Source organism: Triturus cristatus, chromosome 6, assembly GCF_964204655.1.
Source record: "Triturus cristatus chromosome 6, aTriCri1.1, whole genome shotgun sequence".
Classification (NCBI taxonomy): Eukaryota; Metazoa; Chordata; class Amphibia; order Caudata; family Salamandridae; genus Triturus; species Triturus cristatus.
Window position 1 is genome coordinate 376,197,074 of NC_140589.1, and position 19,858 is coordinate 376,216,931.

General features: G+C 45.9%; 1 protein-coding gene across 4 annotated transcripts in view; it reads right to left on the bottom strand.

Moving 5' to 3' along the window:
- Positions 1-19,858, bottom strand: part of COLEC11 (collectin subfamily member 11) — a 417,003-nt gene that overhangs the window by 312,596 nt on the left and 84,549 nt on the right. For all 4 annotated transcript variants that reach the window (XM_085610753.1, XM_085610755.1, XM_085610754.1 and 1 more), the window contains exon 2: positions 2,347-2,501. In XM_085610753.1, coding sequence (XP_085466879.1) covers positions 2,347-2,476 — 130 coding nt within the window. In that variant the 5' untranslated portion in view covers positions 2,477-2,501. The remainder of the gene's footprint in view (positions 1-2,346; positions 2,502-19,858) is intronic.

The following is a 19,858-nucleotide window of genomic DNA, read 5'->3' on the forward strand; positions in this document are numbered from 1 at the left end:
TTCAACGTTTCGACCCATTCAAGGCTGATTAGGCACCAGGTGTTCATCAGGACAGATGCTGAAATAGGATATACCCCCTCCCCCCCCCCCATGAGGTATAACTGTCATGAAGTGTCAGGCAACAGATTACGGCATGTCCAAGTGGTGCCCACTGCAATCCAGCATCAGACAGACAGTGTCCCATTGAAGTACCAGTATACGGGTCAACAGACCTCAATGATAGTTATGGGCACTAGACCCACCCACACAATGGGGATACCATTTTTATCATGAGAAGTGTGGCAACAAATAATAGTAGAACATTCATTATTACCAATTGGATTATTTTCCAGTTTTGGTTCCAAGTGTAAGTATACCTTTTGCAAAAGGCCCTCTAAATCGCAATCTTATTAATGGTAACCACAAGTTAAGAGGTGTGCAAAAACACACTGGCTCTAAACTCAGTCTCCTATGCACAATTCACATTTAAAAAAGGAAATATGTTTGCTTCCTACTCATCTTTCAATTATGAGATCTTACCATATGAATTGTTGCATGGCTGGTACACAATGAAAATTCATAGTGGGCCGCAGCTTAGTTGCTGGCTCTGAGTGTCACGTGTTTCTGCACAATCAACAAACACTACATATGCGTGTGAGCAGAAGGGTCTCACAGATGTAATGGTTAATCGACCATTGGGCAAAAGAATTATAGATAAAATGTTGTCACCAATTGCTCCGTTTTTCCTACTGATTTTCATTGTTATTATTTTTTTAATTCTAAGATTACATACTTTGAGGAACCCATGAGCAATCTACACAAATGACCCCCTTGTCTGATTCATATTTGTCTGTATTGCTGTCAGAAATGTATAGCTTTCTGGGTTCACCCATGAGTTTTGCACCTGCTTTCACCATAAACAGCAAGTAAACCTAAACCACATAAAAGTCGTAAAAATATACCAGCAGCAACATTTTAAAAACTGTGGTAAAATAATGATTTTTATTAAACAATTGTGCTTGTTTCTGGAAGCTGGGAAGATAGATGGTGATCTTAGAAGAGTAAACCTTATGTTGATGCCATTCTCAGAAAAAAACAGCACTTTTTTTCACTACACAGCACTTTTTTCACAAACAAATTGATATGTTTTAGCTCATTTTACGGTTCCTTCCATTAAAATCCACAAAGACTGGGTATCTTTAGGAGCCCCATAATGTTGAAAAATGGCCTGGATATCTTTTGTTGATAAAAGTTATGATGGCTTGCGTGAAAACTGCCTCAAACATCTAAAAATGGTTCAGCACCAGGGGAAATCCCTAATAGTCAAGTGGTTAAGAAACGCATCATGTCCCTTAGATCTTTCTCTGACAATACTACCATAATCTGGAACATTCTCCCATTTCCAATTAGAGAATGCTCCCTTCGTTGAAATTTTTAAAACACTCCTTGTGAAACATCTGCACCTAAAGTTTTAATTTCCCAGTTTGCTTCTATTTGTCACCCGTTGAGCTCTGATTCAGGGGTGGGGCTAGCCTCCAAAAATCCTCTTCTCCCTTTACAATATACATCCTCACCCTGAATTCCTTTTCCAGTCTTTTCTTTAATAATACTACGTGCATCTCCCACCAGTTCAGAATGTAGCTGTGCTGTGATACTTCTGAATGTGCCCTTTCTTACTGTCCCCTTCTTACCTTGTTCCTTTTCATGCTATGCCCTGTGACTCCCTCTTTAAAACGTTATTCTCCAACACTGCCAGACAGACGTTCCATACCCTTGTTTATTTTCACTGTATGTTCTTTTAGTGCCACTGTCAACATACACCTGCTTTACTGATCTAATGACTTTGCCCCTTTGTCACCATCTTAATCAGACCACACCTGTTATTTTTACTATCTTCTAGACTGGTCAGTGCCTCGTAATCCTATTGCGCTCAGAGTTGCTATGACTAAATGTTATTTATTGCTGCTTTTGTTTCAATTTAACGCCGTGTTGTGCTTTAATCATTAATAAACTGTGCTTGGTCATCTTTCTTCTTTCATCAGCAGCGGTAAGTGGCTGTGATTGTTGTATGCGCGTATTTGCACTTTTTGGCGTTTAGCCCTGCACATGCATGCCTGCTCTCTTAAATCACCTGGTTTTCTGTAGCAAGACTCTTCACATACCTTGCCATTGTAGTTATATACTCTAACTAAACTGCTCTCAGAAACCCATTTCCGGGTGAATTTCCCATCTATATAAGACAATAAGTAGATAAACAAAATAAAAAATCACTTTTCCTTGGAAAGTGATTTCAGTGGTGAAGTAAAGACATTTGCAAATCTGGAAAGGAAAACAGAGAGCAAGGCTCCCCGGGGGGTGGTACTGTACCTTTTAGGCCCGGAACAAGTATCTGAACGGAGCAGGACTCCTCGGGGATGTGCTGAGTACATCCAGGTCCTGGCCGTGACAGGAAGGCCAGGCTAATTAGAGTCAACGAGAGAAGCAGATCACTCTTCATAATGAGCTCCGAGGGTCACTGACTCCTAAACACAAGAATGTATAAACAATTACAGCAGCGCCACCACGGGGGTCTGATAAGAGCCAAAATAATGCCGTACCACACATAACTCTACTTAAAAGAAATTTAGCACAGCTAAAGAGAAAATATTTAGTTCATATATTTGGATATTCAAGTAATCTCCCATACAATAGACACAAGTAAACCTTTGGTCCGCAAACAATAAAACAAAGATTATGCAAAAAAAAATACAAAATAAAAAACGTATAAATATCATAATGATAGTATCATGGTAGCAGTTATTAAAAAATCAAAGTCCATTAGGTATTTAGTACCCCAGAAATAGCTTGGAGGTGCTGCCTGGGTGCTCCTTATGCCAGAATAGTACGTAGTGCACACACAGAAGAACTGTTAGACTGTAACAACAGCAGGCTTCTAACCATATGATGAGGCATTCGACAGGGTTTTACGCCTACATTAAATGAAGAACAACTCTAGAATTAAAAATGGTCATTATATTGAGCATGGACATTCAACACAAGCCTCCGTTGTCTTCATCCAGTATCATGCTGACACTCAGAACAGTGGGTAACGCTGGAGTACTTACCTGCAATTTTGATTAGACTGTTCTTCCTTGTCCGACTTCTTACCTCACGAGAGTTACCCTTCCTAAGAGAGAGGCATTCTGTGGCCTTCCTGACAAACAAGAATTTGCATAGGTAATACGTTTTGCCTGTGACACCGGGGTTTACACTTAGTGACTTTGGCAATGTTTTTATTTTCATAGATGGACGTCATGCATTCACACACAGGTGGCCATCTTGGAATAGGTTTTCCTAAAGTTTATGATAAAACAATCCAAGACGGTGACCAACTTTAAAATCTTTTTCTTTTGGGGCGTACCGATAAATTACTGCAATCAAAACATATGTTTATTTATGAACTTCTCTTACAATACTTTTACTATGAATGAGTGGATAGGTTAGTATTTTCAGTGGTTGCAAGAGGTCTGAGTGTGCCAGAGAACAAAAGCGTCTGACTGACTGTATTACTGAGTGTCTGGTTGCATGAATATGTGACAGGATATGCAAGTGCGTAGATCAGTATTATGTAAGAGAACAACTGAGTGAGTATCTGTTGGAAAATGGCCCATTCTGCAGGGTCACCCACAAGCATTTTGCCTTCCTCCTCCTAAATTTTGCTGAATTCGATTTTGTTGGCCTTTGGTCTCTTGAGTACTTTACCGCTGCTAACCAGTGCTAAAGTGCATGTGCTCTCTACCCTAAACACAGTAATATTGGCTCAAACCAAATTGGCATATTTAATTTATTTATAATTCCCTAGTAGAGTGTAATACATGAGCCCAGGGCCTGTAAATTAAATGTGACTGGTGGGCCTGCAGCACTGCTTTTGCAACCCACTTAAGTAGCCCTCTAACCATGGCTCAGGCCTGCCATTGCAGAGCCTGTGTGTGCAGTTTTAAACTGCCTCTTCGACCTGGCAAAATAAACCTTTTGCCAGACCCAAACCTTCCCTTTTTATGCATATAAGTCACCCCTAAGATAGGCCCTTGTCAACCCAGAGGGCAGGACAGTAGCGGCTGCTACTGGACGGGGGTGGTGGGCAGTAGGGGGGAGGGAGGTAATGAAAAAAAGGATTTATCTGGAATGGCCGGCCGCCGCCTCTCCCCCGGCCTCGTCCTCCTGATCTTCTTTCTTCCTGTCTTCAGTCCCGGCCAGCAGCAGGAAGCACAAGGGCACACAGACTGCCTTGAGCCAATCACAACGCTGCAATGCAGCATTCTTATTGGTCTGAGCGACATGGTTTGTGCCCAGACGGGGACAGGCAGTCTGTGCATGTTCCTCACCAGGGTGTGTAATGCAGCCTGTAGGGAACATGCAAAGTGTGCATGACAGTTTGGCCAGGTGAAGAGGGCCAGTCAAACAGTCATGAGCACTTAGGGAGTGGAAACCACTCCTACCCCTGCTCTGGCCAGCCCCGCCCCGCCACTGAGTGCAATAGGAAAAATAAAATTATTAATAACGTTATGTTATCATTTTATTTTTCCTTTTGAGCAGTGGTGTGACGCTCCTCCGCCTTAGCAGTGGAGCAGCCACAGGGGCAGGATGCAATGTATTTAAAATACAGCACATGTACTTTTAAGTCTTACACATTCTGGGAGTGAAAAACTCTTAAATTCTTTTTTCACTTCTGCAAGGCCTATATTTCCCTTAGGATAACATTGAGATTACCTTATCTGGGACAGTTGGTACATGTGGGCGAAGGGGGCGGTGCCCAGCCACACAGAGGAGAGGAGGAGAGGAAGAGGAGAAGAATGAAATACACTAGCAGATAATTCAAAGGAATGGCTGCTCCATCAGGCTTGTGATGTGTGTTCTTTTTCTTTGTAGGGCTTTCCATTGGCCAACGGAGGGCCGAACTCAGTGCCATAAGTTTCAGAGATCTGGGGGCAGCACAGACAAGCATAGTCAAGATAGTAGTAGGTGGTGCAGGCTTGGAGGAGAGTCATTGACTTCACCTTCCTTTGCTTTCTCCTCGCTGTTGGTTAGGCTTTGGGGAGTGCTGGGGAGGAGTCCATCAAGAAGATGAACTCACCAACTCCTCCCTTGACCTTCCTAACATCCAATCAGCAGTAAGTAGATGCTCGCCAGAAGTGCAAATTAGCAGTGTTCCCTGCTTCTGGGAGTGTCTCGCATGTGAAGTGCACTTAGTGAGTCACTCTCTCAGGCAGTAAGTGCTCCATCCACCGGGGGCCGCTCCATTAGGGCAGAGGAGCGCTGCCCCACCTTCCACCACCAATACAAAAAAACAATTAAAAAATGGGTTTTAAACTCACTATATTATTGTTTTATTTTAAACCCCTGGACTTGCTCCCAGGACTCTGACGAGTCTTCAGGGTGGGTCCAAGGGGTGACACTGCTGGTGTGGGAGTGGTGGGCACTCCTTTTACTGTGCATGAGGGGTTTGGCCAGCCGTCTCAGGCCGGCCAAACCCCACATGCACATTGAAGCTCTCTCTAGCCTCAGCTGCTTTGCTGGGGCTGGAGAGAGCAGGCATAGGCTCCCAGTCTGCTAACGCTCAGGCCAATCCTGAACCTGCTTTCATGCAAAGCAGCTTCAGGATTGGTCGCAGGGCAGGCTGGGAGCCTGTGCCCAGCCCCAGAGCCAGCAGCAGGAAGATCCGATGCGCTAGAGATGGCAGCAGTGTTAAGGTAAGTTTTTATTTTGCACCTAAACCCTCCCCACCTCCATCCTCCTTCCTTCCCACCTCCCTCCTCCGGCCAGGCCCGCCCCCACCCTCCACTGTGGCAGGGGACAGGCCGCTACCGCTCCCATCCTGGCTTACAGGGCTACTACTGTATGCTATCTTTTCCCAAATAGTTAGTAACACCAGCAGTATGCAGCGTGAATGTGAGTTAAGTTTTAACAAGACTCTGACCTGCCTTCTGACAGAGGACTCGCTGGTGGCAAGAAGCAGTACAAGCAGGCCCTGCTTCTTGTTTCTCTACAGTGCTTGTGCAATACCATTTTAAACCTTCCAAGCTGGCCTAAGCACAGCACTGCAGTCTCTTTACCTTCCTTCATTCAGTTTAATGCCAGTTAGGAATGGAAGGGCTTGTTTGTTTATGTTTATGTGGTAGCAACAGTCCCCATCCCCATCAAGCATTTGCAATGCAATCTGTCTTGCCTTTGGGAACCTATATGTATTTAGCTATGCAGCACATTAGCCTGGGTGCTGAACATCTACTATTCTTTAAAATGGAGGGAGAGTAAGCACCAAACTGCGTTACACGCCAGGTATGGGAACACAAGGAGAGAAATATTGCCTTTCAGCGGGAAATGGTATAGTCCAAAGCTCTGTTTTTAATATAAAATCAGGGCCTTCGGTGGTCATATCACTGAAAATACAAAATTTGAAAAAAATATTTTTGTCTACGGGTGCTCGTGGGAGCCAATTTCTATGGACTGGAATCTAGAGCATGCTAAAGTGATTCTGGTATTTTACTGACCTCTGCTGGTCGTTTTCTATCAAGACAAATAGAGGCAGTTGAACAGAAAAAAAAGTCCTTAAGCGGAAGCAGACAAGTCCTAGTGCTTATCTCCAGAGCCCACATAGTACATACACATATAAGTATATAATAAGTATATAATAAAGTATATACAAGAGGTCTCGAATGCTCGACCTAAACACACAAAGGGGAAAGAAGGAGGATGAGAAAGACTTAAGTACCGTCACAAACGGAGATAGCAGGAACCAGCAAGAGGAATAAACGAGCCAAGGTTGTTAGGTACTGGATTAAAGAGGCCTGGGGTGGTTTCAATTCTAGAGAGCCCTGGTATTCGGCCCGCCAACATTTATTTAATAGGGCTTCTGAGCAGAGCTTTGGGCACCGGTACTCATTATTTGACAAATTAAGCACTGACGCATCTGAAAAATACTTTTCCTTCGAAGATGCACACAGCACTCATCCCACTGTGGCGCAGTGCTTTCCTATTCACATTCCACTCGCAGGCTCCCGCACCCCGCATGTGGAAGTGCTTCGGGCTCGTGCTCTGACCAACTTGCTCCTTTAATGGACTGTAATAGAAGTGAAGTTCCTTGTGAGCTGCAGGGCTCGGGGTTTACTGCTCCGGAGTCCCGGTGGGAGAAACACCGAGCAGCTGAAACACGAGGCAGGAAACGGGGAAATTACCTGAGAGCATAGCTGCCAAGGTTTTAGATTGCTATGTGTGACATTTTCATAATTTCTGTGTAAACAGCACGAATGCTCCCAGTGTAAATCTGACATGTGAATTGGTATATCCATGATTGGCTTATTTGGTTTACCTGTTAGTCCCTAGTAGCGTGGCCTGTGTGTGCCCAGGTCTGGTAAACCAAATGCTGCTGGTGGGCCTGCAGCGCTGGTTTGCGCCACCCACAGAAGCAGCTTGTAAAGTGTGTCCCAGACATGCCACTGCAGAGACTGTGTGCAGTCCAGAACTGCCATCTTGGCTGTGAAGTGCACCCACCTCCCAGCCCCCGAACCTTCCCTTGGCATCATGTAAGCCACCCCTATGGCAGAGTGTCATTAGAACCACTATGAGTGACACTTTTCTCGCCAGCAAAATCAACCAACAAAAGATGAGGGAAACATAAATATCAGAAATCTGACCCATTTGAGCAACGAGAAACTCTAAGATCTTAAAACTGCTTCAAATTCATGAGGTGGCTGAGTCATAACTACAACGAAATTATAAAAATATCATATATAGCAATCTGAAACCTTGGCAGATATGAACGAGGGCGAGCATCACTTCACATGACATAGCATTAAAGACCATGTTCTTGACACCGCATCTTGTTTACTTAAATATTTCATAAAAGTGATAGGAAGTATGTGTTTTATTCTATTGCTATTTTATTGCTTCTCTTGTACAATGCTGATAATATAATACATTTGTGAATTTAGTTGACATAATGTATTGATTAATAAGAATAAAAAGGCAGAAGCAATGCCAATTAGACAAAAATAAAAGAAAAGGAGCATGGTAAAATAAGGAGAATAAAACAAATCACTTTTACCAGGTGGTGTTTGTTATCCAGGACGAGGCCATGCAAAAAAAAATAATGTGATGGGAAAAGGTTTTTCACTTGTAGTAGGGTGATCTAAGTTGGTAAAGCTGTCACTGAAGGGGCCACCTTATTCATAAGCGAATGCTGTAAGCAGGAAAGTAAGACTTGTGAAGTAACTACTAATTTTAGCCTCAGATGTCACCACTAGGAAAAAAAAGAGAAAGCAGACAGCTAGAAAGCAGGTCACATGGCTCCGCTAAGAATTAACACTAATAGGAGCAAGGACTTGCTTTTATACTGCAGAACCACCTAACAGGGTGTGAGAGGCCCTAACACAGTGCCCAGCAGCCTTGGACCTTTAGCGTACATTAATTAGAGTCAGCTGACTCGCGGACTCCGGCTGGCGCAGTTAGTAGTGTCATGACAGCATGGTGCTGGGCAAGCCTCAGGAGAGGCTGGGAGATACACACAGCGGTCACAGCAGGCTGTATTATTTCAAAATGTAACACCAGTGAAGTGAGCAGTCCAGGGGTCTGGCGCACCATAGCTACACAATTCACTTACTTGAACGAGCCAATAAACTAAGAGAACTGCATGTACTCTGTAGCAAAGAGAAACCTTTTAAGTCATTTTTAAAACATACTAACTGCATATTTGCTATGCCGTAGGTTTTAGAACAAGCTGCGCACGGTTCACCCTGCAGCAGAGCCTCTCTTCCTCCTGCAGAGTACATCTTCTTGCCCACGCTGTGACCTGGGAAATGTCTGGGAGCCTCAAGAGATTGTCACATACAGCAGACTGGTTGGGCCAGGAGAGGTAGGGGACATGTTTGTACTCAGCAAGGAATGTTCGAGTACTTAAATCTCAGATTTTTTTTAAATAAATCCCGGATGCTTATTTTCCAGTGTAAAAAACACTTAAGCCGCTCTTTTTAACGAATGGATAATCCTTTGCTCTTGAAGCAATATCGTGATCGTAACAAGAAGACAATACTCCCTGGGGGCGCACAATTGAAAATGTCTGAAATCAGTTCTTAAGTGTGTTGGATTGCTGAATTTTACTTAGCCCACATGTATGGAAATAGAGAATTTTCATATTCTGCAGTGTACATGCAAATGATGGTTCTGAAATGGACAGTTTGATTGTCTTAGAAATAAATTGCTGCAAAGTCATTTTGTTTGGAGCTCTGCTGCCCTCTTGTGGGCTCTGTTGGCACTGACATTGGTGCGACGAAAAAGGGGAAGCCAGAGAGCCTACATTTTCTTTCGTCTAATTGCTGAACCGTGGATATCTACATCTACAGGGTAGGTTATATAATGTTGTGACCCTAAAGCACTACATAAAACACATTAGAGTAATAACAACAAGCATTGGCAATGCAATAGGACTCGTATTTACACAAGACCTATTGCATTCCACATAGCAATGCGTGCGGGCAACAAGGCACGAGGGGGGGGCGGCAGCAAGAAGGCATCGGACTGCGGGAGGGGGGGCACAGGAAGAAAGTAGTCTGTGCTGTGAAGGGACCAGTAGTCGTGGCTGGACATAAATGACTGACATTGCTGTTATAGGGTAGGACTAACAAGCTTAAAACCAATCGAAAGGCAGCATTTAGGACCTACGCCAATAAAGAAGATTGGCCGGATTGTGGGCGGAGCATCCACAAAGCTTCCACACTATAGTGTATACTGCATGCCTCGGAAAGCGATGGCAGCACATTCGCGCTGCAACGCTAGGCGAGACCTAAAAAGCAGGTTTGGAAGTTTACTAGCCACCACTGTACCTTATTACATTTTATGAACGTAATTTCCAAATTAGAAGATATAACTGATTCAAATTTGGTGTCTCTGGAATCTTAATTTAAAATCTTAATTTATGGAGAAGTCAGATTTTAAATGATAATTCTGAAAATTTCACATTTTGAAAGTTTGCAGGTTCTTGCTTTAGCCATTTGGTGCCTGTATTCTGTCTCTGATCACATGACTGGGTGTAGTTGCCACTTGGACTTTATGTATTCCGCCTAGAACGCCACAAACAATGGGAGCTTAGGTGTCTCAATGGGCCATCTCTGGAAGGATGGGAGGGAGGAGCTGGGCACAGCCTTACCTACACCTGAATAAACTGTGTCCTGTCCACACACAAAGAGCTGCGAGTGAGTCTGGAGGCAGAGTAGGAGGGGAGTCATAGGCATGTCTTTGAAATCCCCCCACTTCAAAGGCACCACTGAGTATAAACAGCAGCGGATCCTCTGCTATGGTGGAGGAACATCCCTCCCCCTGCCCTGCTGAGAGCCAGCTGAGGGAAACAGGAAAAACAAAATGAAAATAAAACCATTTTATTATCATTTTATTTTTCTTTCCGTGCTCAGTAGAGCCAACCAAGTGTGGGCGGGGCCATGATGATAGGGAAGGAGTAGTGCACACTAAGTGTGCATGACGGTATGGCCGGCTGTCTAAGGCCGGCCAAACTGTCATGCGCACTTAGATCTCTCTCCACCCGAGCTGTGCTGCACATCGGTTGGAGAAGAAACACAGGCTCCAAGGACCTGAGCTAGCATAAAACCAGCCTGCTCAGACCAGTCACAGCACTGTTCTCATAGGGGGATATTCTCAAGAACTTGTGATAACCATCGCAAAATTAGATTAACGCAACTCTTCATATCGCAGCCCATGGTGGGAAAATAACTCTGTGTTAACGTGGTATTCCCAGCTGGTGACTGTTAGACCTGGCACCATTGGCGTGGGTCTCCCTTCCATTTTTTGCTGTTGTCTCCTCTGTTTTTGCTGGTGTTAGATGCTCTGGGCGCTGTGCCACTGCCATTCAGTGCCACAGCACGAATGCTCCCAGTGTAAATATGACATGTGAATTGGTATATCCATGATTGGCTTATTTGGTTTACCTGTTAGTCCCTAGTAGCGTGGCCTGTGTGTGCCCAGGTCTGGTAAACCAAATGCTGCTGGTGGGCCTGCAGCGCTGGTTTGCGCCACCCACAGAAGCAGCTTGTAAAGTGTGTCCCAGACCTGCCACTGCAGAGACTGTGTGCAGTCTAGAACTGCCATCTTGGCTGTGAAGTGCACCCACCTCTCAGTCCCTGAACCTTCCCTTGGCATCATGTAAGCCACCCCTATGGTAGAATGTCATTAGAACCACTATGAGTGGCACTTTTCGCGCCAGCAAAATCAACCAATAAAAGATGAGGGAAACATAAATATCAGAAATCTGACCCATTTGAGCAACGAGAAACTCTAAGATCTTAAAACTGCTTCAAATTCATGAGGTGGCTGAGTCATAACTACAACGAAATTATAAAAATATCATACATAGCAATCTGAAACCTTGGCAGATATGAACGAGGGCGAGCATCACTTCTCATGACATAGCATTAAAGACCATGTTCTTGACACTGCGTCTTGTTTACTTAAATATTTCATAAAAGTGATAGGAAGTATGTGTTTTATTTTATTGCTTCTCTTGTACAATGCTGATAATATAATACATATGTGAATTTCAGTTGGCATAATGTATTGATTAATAAGAATAAAAAGGCAGAAGCAATGCCAATTAGACAAAAAGAAAAGAAAAGGAGCATGGTAAAATAAGGAGAATAAAACAAATCACTTTTACCAGGTGGTGTTTGTTATCCAAGACGAGGCCATGCAAAAAAAAATAATGTGATGGGAAAAGGTTTTTCACTTGTAGTAGGGTGATCTAAGTTGGTAAAGCTGTCACTGTAGGGGCCACCTTATTCATAAGCGAATGCAGTAAGCAGGAAAGTAAGACTTGTGAAGTAACTACTAATATTAGCCTCAGATGTCACCACTAGGAAAAAAAAGAGAAAGCAGACAGCTAGAAAGCAGGTCACATGGCTCCGCTAAGAATTAACACTAATAGGAGCAAGGACTTGCGTTTATACTGCAGAACCACCTAACAGGGTGTGAGAGGCCCTAACACAGTGCCCAGCAGCCTCGGGCCTTTAGCGTACATTAATTAGAGTCAGCTGACTCGCGGACTCCGGCTGGCGCAGTTAGTAGTGTCATGGCAGCATGGTGCTGGGCAAGCCTCAGGAGAGGCTGGGAGATACACACAGCGGTCACAGCAGGCTGTATTATTTCAAAATGTAACACCAGTGAATTGAGCAGTCCAGCGGTCTGGCGCACCATAGCTACACAATTCACTTACTTGAACGAGTCAATAAACTAAGAGAACTGCATGTACTCTGTAGCAAAGAGAAACCTTTTAAGTCATTTTTAAAACATACTAACTGCATATTTGCTATGCTGTGGGTTTTAGAACAAGCTGCGCACGGTTCACCCTGCAGCAGAGCCTCTCTTCCTCCTGCAGAGTACATCTTCTTGCCCACGCTGTGACCTGGGAAATGTCTGGGAGCCTCAAGAGATTGTCACATACAGCAGACTGGTTGGGCCAGGAGAGGTAGGGGACATGTTTGTACTCTGCAAGGAATGTTCGAGTACTTAAATCTCAGATTTTTTTTAAATAAATCCCGGATGCTTATTTTCCAGTATAAAAAACACTTAAGCCGCTCTTTTTAACGAATGGATAAACCTTTGCTCTTGAGGCAATATCGTGATCGGAACAAGAAGACAATACTCCCTGGGGGCACACAATTGAAAATGTCTGAAATCAGTTCTTAAGTGTGTTGGATTGCTGAATTTTACTTAGCCCACATGTATGGAAATAGAGAATTTTCATATTCTGCAGCGTACATGCAAATGATGGTTCTGAAATGGACAGTTTGATTGTCTTAGAAATAAATTGTTGCAAAGTCATTTTGTTTGGAGCTCTGCTGCCTTCTTGTGGGCTCTGTTGGCACTGACATTGGTGCGGCGAATAAGGGAAAGCTGGAGAGCCTACATTTTCTTTCGTCTAATTGCTGAACCATGGATATCTACATCTACAGGGTAGGTTATATAATGTTGTGACCCTAAAGCACTACATAAAACACATTAAAGTAATACCAACAAGCATTGGCAATGCAATAGGACTCGTATTTACACAAGACTTATTGCATTCCACATAGCAATGCGTGCGGGCAACAAGGCACGAGGGGGGGCGGCAGCAAGAAGGCATCGGACTGCGGGAGAGGGGGCACAGGAAGAAAGTAGTCTGTGCTGTGAAGGGGCCAGAAGTCGTGGATGGACACAAATGACTGACATGGCTGTTATGGGGAGGGACTAACAAGCTTAAAACCAATCGAAAGGCAGCATTTAGGACCTACGCCAATAAAGAAGATTGGCCGGAGTGTGGGCGGAGCATCCACAAAGCTTCCACACTATAGTGTATACTGCATGCCTCGCAAAGCGATGGCAGCGCATTCGCGCTGCAACGCTAGGCGAGACCTAAAAAGCAGGTTTGGAAGTTTACTAGCCACCACTGTACCTTATTACATTTTATGAGCGTAATTTCCAAATTAGAAGATATAACTGATTCAAATTTGGTGTCTCTGGAATCTTAATTTAAAATCTTAATTTATGGAGAAGTCAGATTTTAAATGATAATTCAGAAAATGTCACATTTCGAAAGCTTGCATGTTCTTGCTTTAGCCATTTGGTGCCTGTATTCTGTCTCTGATTACATGACTGGATGTAGTTGCCAGTTGGACTTTATGTATTCCGCCTAGAACGCCACAAACAATGGGAGCTTAGGTGTCTCTATGGGCCATCTCTGGAAGGATGGGAGGGAGGAGCTGGGCACAGCCTTACCTACACCTGAATAAACTGTGTCCTGTCCACACACAAAGGGCTGCGAGTGAGTCTGGAGGCAGAGTAGGAGGGGAGGCATAGGCATGTCTTTGAAGTCCCCCCACTTCAAAGGCACCACTGAGTATAAACAGCAGCGGCTCCTCTGCTATGGTGGAGGAACATCCCTCCCCCTGCTGAGAGCCAGCTGAGGGAAACAGGAAAAACAAAATGAAAATAAAACCATTTTATTATCATTTTATTTTTCTTTCCGTGCTCAGTAGAGCCAACCAAGTGTGGTCGGGGCCATGATGATAGGGAAGGCGTAGTGCACACTAAGTGTGCATGACGGTATGGCCGGCTGTCTAAGGCCGGCCAAACTGTCATGCACACTTAGATCTCTCTCCACCCGAGCTGTGCTGCACACCAGTTGGAGAAGAGACACAGGCTCCAAGGACCTGAGCTAGCGCAAAACCAGCCTGCTCAGACCAGTCACAGCACTGTTCTCGTAGGGGGATATTCTCAAGAACTTGTGATAACCATCGCAAAATTAGATTAACGCAACTCTTCATATCGCAGCCCATGGTGGGAAAATAACTCTGTGTTGACGTGGTATTCCCAGCTGGTGACTGTTAGACCTGGCACCATTGGCGTGGGTCTCCCTTCCATTTTTCGCTGTTGTCTCCTCTGTTTTTGCTGGTGTTAGATGCTCTGGGCGCTGTGCCACTGCCATTCAGTGCAACAGCACGAATGCTCCCAGTGTAAATATGACATGTGAATTGGTATATCCATGATTGGCTTATTTGGTTTACCTGTTAGTCCCTAGTAGCGTGGCCTGTGTGTGCCCAGGTCTGGTAAACCAAATGTTGCTGGTGGGCCTGCAGCGCTGGTTTGCGCCACCCACAGAAGCAGCTTGTAAAGTGTGTCCCAGACCTGCCACTGCAGAGACTGTGTGCAGTCCAGAACTGCCATCTTGGCTGTGAAGTGCACCCACCTCCCAGCCCCTGAACCTTCCCTTGGCATCATGTAAGCCACCCCTATGGTACGGTGCATTGTATGTGTAAGGTAGGACATGCCTTGGTGTGTGTAGCATGTCCTGGTAGTGAATTACAACCAATTTCGTTTTTCACTACTGTAAAGCTACCTGTTCTCCATAGGCCACAATGGGCAGTTTGACTATTACATTCTATAGTCCTAACTGACCCAAGGAACATGGTAGAAAAAGGAATTTAGTATGCCTGAGCTCAGAATATTAAAATACATCTTTTAGTGAAGGTTCTTTTGATATTCTGTGTTTGAAAATACCACTTTTAGAAAGTAGGTATTTTCTAGCCTAAGCCTTCCAGTGTGCTCTGCTGTTATGTGTATTGGCTGTCTGGTTTTAGAAGGACAGGGCAGGGTGAGTCAGACCTGGGTTGAATAGAGAGATCTGCATTGGAGTAAGGGGAGGGGTAGCTCCTAGACCTGAATAGGGCTGTGCCTGGCAAGGTGAATGCTGGCTCCACCTCCTACTGTGTGTCTGATAGCAGACCCCCTCTTTCTATAAGGAATGATGCAGCCTGGTAAACAAAGTGCTCCAGGACTGAGCAGAACTGGTTCTGGCTGGGTTCAGTGACTTGTAGCTTCTGAGAACAAAGACTTTTGGGGTATAAATATCTGTGCTGAAAACCCTACAATTGGTATTGCTCCTGGACATCAAGACGAACCTCTGTCCATGTAACTGAAGGAATCTGCAGGAGGTGACTATCCTTGTGCTTGTGTGCTGTTTCTTGGATTGGCCTGCAGTGGTTACCATTGGACTTGATAGAAGAGGGAAAAGGACTTTGAGAGAACTTTTATTTATCTTGCTACAGCAATCACCCAAGGGCTAGGAGAGAGCAAGCCTCCTGTTGAAGTCTCAGGCACATCAGACTTCACCACCAGCCTCCTGATCCCTCACAGCGAGGATTTCTATCTGCAGGTGAGGCTCCTGTGAGTTCCAGGGCCTCTAGTTCTACTACAGAGAAGAGAGTGCTGAAATTGTCGCTAACGCCCGTTTCCGAGCCGCCGCAGCAACGGAAAAGCCGTTGCGCTGCTGCCGCTGAGTGCTCACAACCAAAGATCATCACATCGCACGTTTGCGTGCTGCCAAGCGCTCACTAAATCCGAAGATCATCGCATCGCACAGTTGCGGGCTGTCAAGTTCGCTAACCCCACAGATCATCGCTTCGAGATCATCGCATCACGACATCGCAGCGCGGACGCCGGGCGTCTGCCATTTTCATCGCATCGCATCAGGATCATCGCTTCCTTGCGGAGCGCCATTTCTTCGCATCGCAACCCGATCGAACACGCAACAGGATCGTCGCCTCGTCTCCTCCCTCGCGGCAAGGCGTCATCGCATCAACGGCCTTGCGTGCAGAAGTTTGTTGCCTTGTCACCGCACGCATTAGCAGATCGGCACATCGTCTCCTCCCTCGCGGCAAGGATTCATCGCATCGCCGGCCTCGCATGCAGAAAATCATCGCTACAGCTTCTTTGCGACATTTTGTTGGTTTTGCTACGAAATCCAGGTACTTTGTAGTTAAAAGGGTCGCAGAGACCACTGCTTTGAACTGAACTCCTCTTTCCACACTTTGAACTATTTTTGCAGCATTTCAAGAGTAATCCTATTTTACAGTATTGTGTTTATTTACCGTTATTGGTCTTGTCTTAAGTCTATATATAAAGACACTTATTTTTTATAACTACTTCTGTGGTGTCCCTTTGTAGTGTTCTTCACTGTGTTACTGTGTATGGTCATAAATGCTTCACACACTGCCACTGAGATAAGCCTAGCTGCTCGTGCTACGTTACCACAGGGTTGAGCAGGGGTTATCAAAGGGTGTAGCTCTCTTACTCTGCCTTAGGAAGAAGGGTCCCTATTTGGACTTTGGCCAGCCATTGCTAACTAGAGATCCCCATTTCTAACAGCGACGCCATGCGATAGTCCCACGACAACGCACCATACGGCCACGCTAAAATCAACGCGACTCGGCAAAAATGCGAAACACCAACGCGAAAATAGTAGCGATGAGGCCAATTGCGATACAAAAATCAGCGATAACCAGAGATAGGCCTGCAATTCCCACGCGTCATGCGGGATAATGCACCATAGAAGCAGAGTACAAAAACAGTGAGATGACAATGTACGAGCACAACCCCACTTCCGTGACGTAGAACAAATGACCATTGTCCCGCATCACATAGGCATCTCCTCACAGTCACAATGTACATTGACATGCAGTCTGCATATAGACTGAGCCAATGCAGACACATGCATGGAACACACAGTGAAACCGCAACTCCCCTTCACATTGCAGAGGGACAAGCAACCCCTCCTGCACACAGACGTGTCATGATCAATCAATTATGACAGCGTGGACGAATGTAGGGGCAGTGACTCCCGCTTACGTACATGTTGCCCATGTTGTGGAATGTGAGTCACAGGGGGCATCCCTGCATCATGGTGGTACATAACTGACCCCAAAAGGAGCCCTGTTGTCAACTGTAGGTCACAAATGGCATCCACAATGGAATGATCTTGTGACACACAGAACTGGCAGTTCAAATACATGACACCCCAAACAGCCTCTCTGCACAGAGGTGATACACCCACCATCCATGAACACATCATAAAAACGTTTACAACACATGTCGCACTCACACTTGTCTGAGTGATGTGCCTGTACAGATGAGTGACATGCACTTAGGGAATGTCATTTTGGAATGCATTTATTTGCACATGCTGTGCCTGTGATTGTACTATACTGTCCCATGATTGCCAAGGACTGTCACAATGTGACGTTCTCATCTGAAGAAATTTGCAATGATGATGTCCCTGTGGGCTATTCCTGCTGCGGCTGCAGTGGGGTGTGGTCCACCTGCCTCATCTTCATCATCATCGTCCGATGCCTCTGGAACTGGTATCCATGGTGCCTTGCTGCGTACACATATGTTGTGCAACACACAACATGCAACAATCAACTTGCACACAATGTCTGGGCTGTACAGCAGCCTTCCACCTTCAACATGCCAAATGTGCGTTTCACGATGCCCCTGGTGCATTTGTGGGCTCGTTGTACTGCCTCGGGGGCTGTTTGTTCGGGGCTCGGAGGGGTGTCTTCATCCAAGTGCAGAGTGCATATCCATGGTCACCTGGGATAGTGCAGAGAGACATGAGTCAATAGTTGGTTCTGCATGATGTGTTGGCAGGCTCACTGGTTCATTGGTATGTGATATGTGTGACTTTGTGATTCCTGTATGACATGTACTGCTTGTTGAAAATGAGCGGCATCAATGTGTATTACGTAGCCCCACTGCTACTCCTCCCTCCCCCGGAGCCTATTCACTAGTGTGCGAAGCGCAGTTGCATCACTTGCACCCCTATGGTGCGCCATTGTCATGCCCGTCTGCGCATGTCGACAAGCCTGACAACTTCACAGTGATGTTGTGCGCTGAAGGTGTGTGGCCACGTGTGTGTAGGCCTATGGTAAGGACAGGGCGGACACAGATGTAGAGTTCATGCCTGGCTGAACTCGCCCTGCGGCTGAGGGTAGACCTTTGGCTTATGCTGCGGAAATAGCGAAACAAACAACAGTTGGCATGTATGATCCCGGACCCCGAGCGGGCTTGCTCACCCTCATGTACCCCTCGGTCGAGGCCGCACTCCGTGGGCATGCTACATAGCAACATTGCACATGGTGAGCATTTGTTTGCTGTAACACCTTTCGCCCTAAGTTGGATGGGTATGCCCAAACGTGGCTCCCTTGTTCACTGTGCCACTGTATTCAAGCTAGCCTGGCTGAAGAAGGGTGACATACCCTGAAACCGGTCCCAGGATGCTTGTTTCCGGTCCAGGGAGGACCTGGCCTGGCAGTTTGGGATGGACTGTTCCCATGGGGCACAGGGTCAAGACTGATTTGCATATGGCTGGGTCCAAACTGGGGTGGCGTAGTGGGAGAAAAGAATGATGGATTTAAACCAGATCTTTTGACTGGGGGAGAATGTTTGCATTGTCAGCATTCCGTCCATCATGTGTTTGCTGTAACACTTTTCGCCCTAAGTGGAATGGGTATGCCCAGACGTGGGTCCCTTGCTCACTGTGCCACTGGATTCAACCTAGCCTGGCTGAAGAAGGGTGACATACCCTGAAACCGGTCCCAAGATGCTTGTTTCCGGTCCAGGGAGAACCTGGCCTGGCAGTTCGGTCTGGACTGTTCCCATTGGGCACAGGGTCAAGACTGATTTGCATATGGCAGGATCCAAATTGGGGTGGCGTAGTGGGCAAAAGAACGATGGATTTAACCCAGATCTTTTGACTGGAGGAGAATGTTTGCATTGTCAGCATTCCGTCCATCATTTGTTTGCTGTAACATGAAAATGTACTCTGCCATTGTGTAATCAAGACTCAGTTCCAAATGTGTAACCTACTTGTCTGCTGTGTATGCTGGTGGAGTGCGTCAATGGGAAAGGAGTACTGCGGGCCTTGCTTGCTGAGGCTGCGATGGTCTGAGGAGGCTGCCAAGGTCGCGGGTCTCTGGCTTGGAGCTAGCACAGGCACGTGGTGGGCACTCTTGGAGACACACCGGTGTCGGCAGATGAGCAGTGAGGCTTGGATGCGCAGGGGCAGACGAGACTGGTTTGGGGAGCAGCGGCCCGGGCTGCGGCAGGTGCACAGGATCACAGGCACCACGGCACACGGGGTCGGCCTCGTGGCGGGGTGAGAAGCGTCCTGGCAGACACGTTTGCCATTCCGGAAGAGAACCACGCCCAGGACTACGTGCTTTTTATTCACACCCCTACGCTAGCCTGGTGTACGCCGGGCAAGCCCACTCCGCACATGTTTACGGCGGGACTTAACAAGCTACATTTCCGTGATCTTCCCCACTGGCTGGGGTGATATGGTTGCGTCCACTGTCCACAACACTACCAACATCAACATTATATGTCAACATGGATATGTCTATGGTCTGCATACTGCAGTCTGTCCAGCACATCTATGCCACACTTGGCAATGTGTGCATTCTCATTCATGAGCCATTTGCCTCCTTCGCGCATGCCTGGTTGCCACCTACCTCCACATTCCGCTGGT